Source organism: Leptodactylus fuscus, chromosome 6, assembly GCF_031893055.1.
Source record: "Leptodactylus fuscus isolate aLepFus1 chromosome 6, aLepFus1.hap2, whole genome shotgun sequence".
Lineage (NCBI taxonomy): Eukaryota > Metazoa > Chordata > Amphibia > Anura > Leptodactylidae > Leptodactylus > Leptodactylus fuscus.
In genome coordinates this window covers 11,047,553-11,056,129 of record NC_134270.1, presented here as the reverse complement: position 1 = coordinate 11,056,129, position 8,577 = coordinate 11,047,553, and the positions used below count along the sequence as shown (strand labels likewise).

Here is an 8,577-nt window from a genome sequence, read left to right as displayed (position 1 = left end):
GTCACCACTACTACTCTTCATCTTTTCTATTGTCTAGTCTAGGTTGAAGAGAACCTCCGGTGTCCTATCACCTTATGCCAAATATCCGTGTTAGTCCTATGGAGGGAGAAGAGGTAATGGCGACCGGACACCATGTCCGCCGCCAAAACAATAAAGGATCCGCTATAAAAGTGTAATCGACTGATCTGCAGAGAGGCGAGCCTTGCCCAGGGCTGGTCGTCAGATGCTCCTGAAGATGGCGAGATCCACCATAAACAAGAAATATTTGGGCACAAACCTACAAGCAGGAGGCGGGTGAGTAGAAGGCCTCATAGTCAGGACTAGTTGGGTGCAGGGGGTGAGCCCTGGGACATCCTAATACTGGACCATCCATAGAGCTAGGGAAGGTTACAGGGTGATGCCCCCAACTTATTTTATAAATACCATATCCACTGGACGCCTAGGCCCACCACGCCAGCACAGCAAACACGTTAAAGGCAATCCAATCCACCAGGCGGCCACACATGGTCGGTATTTAACCCTATCCCACCACTATCTCTGGCCTCTGCCAATGCTCACGACTCTACCCTGCCCACAATATGCCGTGGGACGTGAGGACGCTGAGAAGATACAAGGACTACTGGTGGGCAGCAGCACTTTCACAGTCAGAGTAGCGTTATAGCCATATTATTACCCCTAAATATTCTATATCTAGGACTAGAGTAAAGCAATACAACCTGATAACCTATAGGATTGCTGTAATAGTACTAGGTCCTACAGGCCTCGCAACCAGTTCACACCCCAAACACTATCACCACCACAATCCTTATATTAGGTACAATTCCATCATCCTTGGTTTAAAGTGAAGCTCTGACTTTACCTATCCTCTAGATGATGGCATTGGTGGGGGTCCATAAGCGGGGACTGGGGATTCCCTTCTACCAGGTGCCATGCGCCTTGGCGTTTGAGTTGGGTTTTCGTTGTCAAAGGAAATTCAATGAAACTGGACTGGACTTTGGACACAGAGTTTGGGAGAGAAGGGGCCAACTACAGACCCCAGATCCTGAAACCCACCAATGACATGTCAGAGGATAATCCAAACCACCGCAGCACCTCGTCACTCCAACGTCTAGTAGGGGCCTACACGATGGAGAAGGGTAAGGTGGGTGGCAACATCATGACCGACCCATCCAGAGAGGGGGTCCTAGAACATCACAACCCCCAAACCCTTCTACAGGATAGGCTGATCCCCCCCCCCCATCTTGTAGCCATGTCTATAGAAGAGACTGCAAAAGTTCACCTGGCGAAGAGGAATGGGGCCAACCTGTGCAACTCTACCGGCAGCCATTACTGTATCTATACCCTTGTCTGGTAGCAAACAGGCCTATGTACAAATAGCTATGAATCCTGGGAAATTCTGCATTGAACGTTTAGCACTAGTCAGGATTCAGTGGGCACGTGATAACACCTGGACTACAATGTGGCTATGATATCGGTTGCATCTGATGTGATTTCCTGCTCCTTCAGCACTTGAAGGCGTCACCTACCATTGATTGTACCCTGGTTGGTAGCTACAAGAAATGTTTTATTGTTTCCACCGTCCTCCCATATTAGAAGTTGAGTTTTTTGGCTGTAGCCCTGGCGCCATCTTTGCAACGGTGGCATAATGTACACCAACACTGTGTGTCCCTATAGCCATAGTGTCCTCATGGGGTGGCGAGGGTTACGGTCCTCAGGGAAGCCATGTTCAGTCCGGAGGGCGTGTCATGGCCGCACCAAACGTCAGCTATATAAGACGATATCCTGAAGCAATGGCAGGACAACCGATGCCACTGTCCTCATGAGGATGAAGGTTTCCTTGGTTCATTGCATCCATTGTATTTGTTTTTTTGTGTTTTTTTTTTTTTTGCACCCAAAACCTTTGGAATATTCTACAGAACTGAAGCAGCAAAATGAAGAACTCCATTCGCAACTGATTGTCTCCAACACAATCTCCAGCAGTCTCCTCCTCCTCTTCCTCTATATATGTATATGCATATATACACACATACCTCTTTATATATAATATATATTTATCTGCTTCTCGAAAAATTCAAAGAAACAATGGTAAAAGGATGCAAGGTTTGTCATCAAACGAAGGAGGAAAACCCAGCGATGGGGGCGCGGGATGATGGGGCGAGACTGCTGGGGGGCCGGTATAGGGGGTTTTGCTGGGTCGGTAGACTCGGAGGCTGCTGAGGGGTTGGAGTCCGGCTGGATTTGGGCCTGTACAGGCTTCCGTGTTGACTGCTGTTGCTGTTGGGTATGATACAGTGTTCAGAGTCCTCGGGCTCGTCTGTGTAGTTGTAGGCGTGTGCCCTGGAGATGCCTTTTTGCTGGCGCCGCCATGAGTTGTAGTAAGTGGGGTCGCTGATGTAATGGTTGACAAAGGAGTGGGTTTTCTGCTGGTTCTGGTCGACTTCGTATTCGCTGTCGCTCCCCTGCATCAATTACAAGGCAAAAGGAACAACAGGTTAGTACATCGGATCCTTGTACTTAAAACCATCTCCTTGGAGCGTCAAATCTGAATTCTATCATTACAGCTCACCCAAGTTATCCCAAAAAAACGCCCTTCGAGGTGTTTGTCGGCCCAGTGTAGGTTTATTGACATGTATGAACTGGAACAGACCAGGAATATCAGGAATGAGCACAGGAGCAGGGCTGGTACCAATCCACAAGCAGATACCTGCACACAACCCCGGGCACTGATCCTGCTACCCGCACGCTGCAAAATGAGGAATTAACCCCGTGCATGGGATTCTGCAGCCTATTTGCCTTGGAGAAGGTGCGGTTTGTTTACCCAGTCAGAGAATAGCGACGTTCCCATAGTAATGGCATTTCACGCTGGCAGAACACAGAGGCCTAGTAGCTCTGACAGGCGGCCAACAATGCCCGCTCCTATGACTTTATCAGTGACCTGTCAGGAATACGACGGTCTGCTTAGATCTGCTGACACTAGACTCTTGGGGTGGATTTCCTTCGGTTTTTCTTAGTTTTGGTACAGAAGACCCATCTCAAAAAACTTTAGGTGTCTCTTGCTCTGGAGGACCCAAAATGCAAGGACGCAGCTATAGGGGTGCAGATGTAGAAGTCACTACTGGGTCTTGGACTCGTGGGGCTAGACATGTTGTATTGAGGCCCTGAAGTTAGGCCTCTGTGTCCTTGCATGGTATGACCTTACTTGCCAATGTCCTGGATTCTGCAGGACAGTCCCGGATTGTGGGTCGTGTCCCGCAGTCCCAGTTGGCGGGAGGAATGTCCCGGATTCAACTCATTTGTGTCCGGAGGATGCAGATGAGTTGACTTCAATAGTGAATTAAGCAGGAGATATCCACGGACAGCTCCTGCTCCGCCACTGTGCTCCCCGTGCACTCTGACCCCGGGTTGCTGTAGGCGCGATGTGATGACATCACTCACATCGCGCCTACAGCTCCTAGAACACTCCGGGAGAAGAGACTGCCGACAGAGTAACAGGGGAGCGATGAGAGGGGAGTATCTTGAGGGGAACATGATGAAGGGGCACATGAAAATAGAGTAAATGAAAGGGGCACATTTAACTGGAGGCTGATGAAGGGGGGCTTGAAACTGGGGCAGGTGAAGGGGGGGGGACATGAAACTGGGGGCAAATGTAGGGGTGCATGAAACTGGGGACAGATGTAGGGGGACATGAAACTGGGGCAGTGATGGAGGGGAAACATTAAACTGGTGGCAGATGAAGGGGGATTATTAAACTGGAGACAGATGAAGGGGGTATTAAGTTGGTGGCAGATGAAGGGGAGGGACATTAAACTGGTGGCAAATGGAGGGGTGGGGTCATTAAATAGGGGGAGATTAAGAGAGACATTAAACTGAGGACTGCTGGAGGGGGACATTAAAACATGGAGGTCACTGGATGGAGACATTGAACTGGGTGCAATTGGACATTAAACATGTCTGCCATTAGTTGCCCCCAGTTTAATGTCCCACTCCAGCTGCTATTAATTTATTGTCCCGCTCCAAAAGCTGAGCCACAATAAGAGATAAGATAAGATATTCCTTTAATAGTCCCACAATGGGGAAATTTCAGGTACACCAGGTACCAAACTTTAGACACAGAGGTCACCTCAAAAACAGGTTGTGTACCCCAATGTATATTCACATCTGTATACGAAGATGGTTCTGACTACCAGGATGCCCATCACTGTATATAGGGTCATGTTATACTGTTCTGTATCTATCACTGTATATAGGGTCTTGTTATACTGTTCTGTAGCTATCACTGTATATAGGGTCTTGTTATACTCTTCTGTATCTATCACTGTATATAGGGTCACGTTATACTGTTCTGTATCTATCACTGTATATAGGGTCACGTTATACTGTTCTGTATCTATCACTGTATATAGGGTCACGTTATACTCTTCTGTATCTATCACTGTATATAGGGTCTTGTTATACTGTTCTGTAGCTATCACTGTATATAGGGTCATGTTATACTCTTCTGTAGCTATCACTGTATATAGGGTCATGTTATACTCTTCTGTAGCTATCACTGTATATAGGGTCATGTTATACTCTTCTGTATCTATCACTGTATATAGGGTCATGTTATACTGTTCTGTATCTATCACTGTATATAGGGTCATGTTATACTCTTCTGTAGCTATCACTGTATATAGGGTCATGTTATACTGTTCTGTAGCTATCACTGTATATAGGGTCATGTTATACTCTTCTGTATCTATCACTGTATATAGGGTCATGTTATACTCTTCTGTAGCTATCACTGTATATAGGGTCATGTTATACTGTTCTGTATCTATCACTGTATATAGGGTCATGTTATACTGTTCTGTAGCTATCACTGTATATAGGGTCATGTTATACTCTTCTGTATCTATCACTGTATATAGGGTCATGTTATACTCTTCTGTATCTATCACTGTATATAGGGTCATGTTATACTCTTCTGTATCTATCACTGTATATAGGGTCATGTTATACTCTTCTGTATCTATCACTGTATATAGGGTCATGTTATACTCTTCTGTATCTATCACTGTATATAGGGTCATGTTATACTGTTCTGTAGCTATCACTGTATATAGGGTCATGTTATACTCTTCTGTAGCTATCACTGTATATAGGGTCATGTTATACTCTTCTGTATCTATCACTGTATATAGGGTCATGTTATACTCTTCTGTAGCTATCACTGTATATAGGGTCATGTTATACTGTTCTGTATCTATCACTGTCTATAGGGTCATGTTATACTGTTCTGTATCCATCACTGTATATAGGGTCATGTTATACTCTTCTGTATCTATCACTGTATATAGGGTCATGTTATACTCTTCTGTATCTATCACTGTATATAGGGTCATGTTATACTCTTCTGTATCTATCACTGTATATAGGGTCTTGTTATACTGTTCTGTAGCTATCACTGTATATAGGGTCATGTTATACTCTTCTGTATCTATCACTGTATATAGGGTCATGTTATACTGTTCTGTAGCTATCACTGTATATAGGGTCATGTTATACTCTTCTGTATCTATCACTGTATATAGGGTCATGTTATACTCTTCTGTATCTATCACTGTATATAGGGTCATGTTATACTGTTCTGTATCTATCACTGTATATAGGGTCATGTTATACTCTTCTGTATCTATCACTGTATATAGGGTCATGTTATACTCTTCTGTATCTATCACTGTATATAGGGTCATGTTATACTGTTCTGTATCTATCACTGTATATAGGGTCACGTTATACTGTTCTGTATCTATCACTGTATATAGGGTCATGTTATACTCTTCTGTATCTATCACTGTATATAGGGTCATGTTATACTGTTCTGTATCTATCACTGTATATAGGGTCACGTTATACTCTTCTGTATCTATCACTGTATATAGGGTCACGTTATACTCTTCTGTATCTATCACTGTATATAGGGTCTTGTTATACTCTTCTGTATCTATCACTGTATATAGGGTCATGTTATACTGTTCTGTATCTATCACTGTATATAGGGTCATGTTATACTGTTCTGTATCTATCACTGTATATAGGGTCATGTTATACTGTTCTGTAGCTATCACTGTATATAGGGTCATGTTATACTCTTCTGTATCTATCACTGTATATAGGGTCATGTTATACTCTTCTGTATCTATCACTGTATATAGGGTCATGTTATACTGTTCTGTATCTATCACTGTATATAGGGTCATGTTATACTCTTCTGTATCTATCACTGTATATAGGGTCATGTTATACTCTTCTGTATCTATCACTGTATATAGGGTCATGTTATACTGTTCTGTATCTATCACTGTATATAGGGTCACGTTATACTGTTCTGTATCTATCACTGTATATAGGGTCATGTTATACTCTTCTGTATCTATCACTGTATATAGGGTCATGTTATACTGTTCTGTATCTATCACTGTATATAGGGTCACGTTATACTCTTCTGTATCTATCACTGTATATAGGGTCACGTTATACTCTTCTGTATCTATCACTGTATATAGGGTCTTGTTATACTCTTCTGTATCTATCACTGTATATAGGGTCATGTTATACTGTTCTGTATCTATCACTGTATATAGGGTCATGTTATACTGTTCTGTATCTATCACTGTATATAGGGTCATGTTATACTCTTCTGTATCTATCACTGTATATAGGGTCATGTTATACTCTTCTGTATCTATCACTGTATATAGGGTCATGTTATACTCTTCTGTATCTATCACTGTATATAGGGTCATGTTATACTCTTCTGTAGCTATCACTGTATATAGGGTCATGTTATACTGTTCTGTATCTATCACTGTATATAGGGTCATGTTATACTCTTCTGTATCTATCACTGTATATAGGGTCATGTTATACTGTTCTGTATCTATCACTGTATATAGGGTCATGTTATACTCTTCTGTATCTATCACTGTATATAGGGTCATGTTATACTCTTCTGTAGCTATCACTGTATATAGGGTCATGTTATACTCTTCTGTATCTATCACTGTATATAGGGTCATGTTATACTCTTCTGTATCTATCACTGTATATAGGGTCATGTTATACTCTTCTGTATCTATCACTGTATATAGGGTCATGTTATACTGTTCTGTAGCTATCACTGTATATAGGGTCATGTTATACTGTTCTGTATCTATCACTGTATATAGGGTCATGTTATACTGTTCTGTAGCTATCACTGTATATAGGGTCATGTTATACTCTTCTGTATCTATCACTGTATATAGGGTCATGTTATACTCTTCTGTATCTATCACTGTATATAGGGTCATGTTATACTCTTCTGTATCTATCACTGTATATAGGGTCATGTTATACTCTTCTGTAGCTATCACTGTATATAGGGTCATGTTATACTCTTCTGTATCTATTACTGTATATAGGGTCTTGTTATACTGTTCTGTAGCTATCACTGTATATAGGGTCATGTTATACTCTTCTGTAGCTATCACTGTATATAGGGTCATGTTATACTCTTCTGTATCTATCACTGTATATAGGGTCATGTTATACTCTTCTGTAGCTATCACTGTATATAGGGTCATGTTATACTCTTCTGTATCTATCACTGTATATAGGGTCATGTTATACTCTTCTGTATCTATCACTGTATATAGGGTCATGTTATACTGTTCTGTATCTATCACTGTATATAGGGTCATGTTATACTCTTCTGTATCTATCACTGTATATAGGGTCATGTTATACTGTTCTGTATCTATCACTGTATATAGGGTCATGTTATACTCTTCTGTATCTATCACTGTATATAGGGTCATGTTATACTCTTCTGTAGCTATCACTGTATATAGGGTCATGTTATACTGTTCTGTATCTATCACTGTATATAGGGTCATGTTATACTCTTCTGTATCTATCACTGTATATAGGGTCATGTTATACTGTTCTGTATCTATCACTGTATATAGGGTCATGTTATACTCTTCTGTATCTATCACTGTATATAGGGTCATGTTATACTCTTCTGTATCTATCACTGTATATAGGGTCATGTTATACTCTTCTGTATCTATCACTGTATATAGGGTCATGTTATACTGTTCTGTATCTATCACTGTATATAGGGTCATGTTATACTCTTCTGTATCTATCACTGTATATAGGGTCATGTTATACTCTTCTGTATCTATCACTGTATATAGGGTCTTGTTATACTCTTCTGTATCTATCACTGTATATAGGGTCTTGTTATACTCTTCTGTATCTATCACTGTATATAGGGTCATGTTATACTCTTCTGTATCTATCACTGTATATAGGGTCTTGTTATACTCTTCTGTATCTATCACTGTATATAGGGTCTTGTTATACTCTTCTGTATCTATCACTGTATATAGGGTCTTGTTATACTCTTCTGTATCTATCACTGTATATAGGGTCTTGTTATACTCTTCTGTATCTATCACTGTATATAGGGTCTTGTTATACTCTTCTGTATCTATCACTGTATATAGGGTCATGTTATACTCTTCTGTATCTATCACTGTATATAGG

At 41.4% G+C, this 8,577-nt stretch overlaps 1 protein-coding gene across 3 annotated transcripts in view; it reads right to left on the bottom strand.

The window, feature by feature from the left end:
• Positions 1–1,706: 1,706 nt before the first annotated feature.
• SDK2 (sidekick cell adhesion molecule 2) overlaps positions 1,707–8,577 on the bottom strand; it is a 495,641-nt gene continuing 488,770 nt past the window's right edge. For all 3 annotated transcript variants that reach the window (XM_075279361.1, XM_075279362.1, XM_075279363.1), the window contains one exon: positions 1,707–2,459. In XM_075279361.1, the coding sequence (XP_075135462.1) occupies positions 2,109–2,459 (351 nt within the window). In that variant the 3' untranslated portion in view covers positions 1,707–2,108. The remainder of the gene's footprint in view (positions 2,460–8,577) is intronic.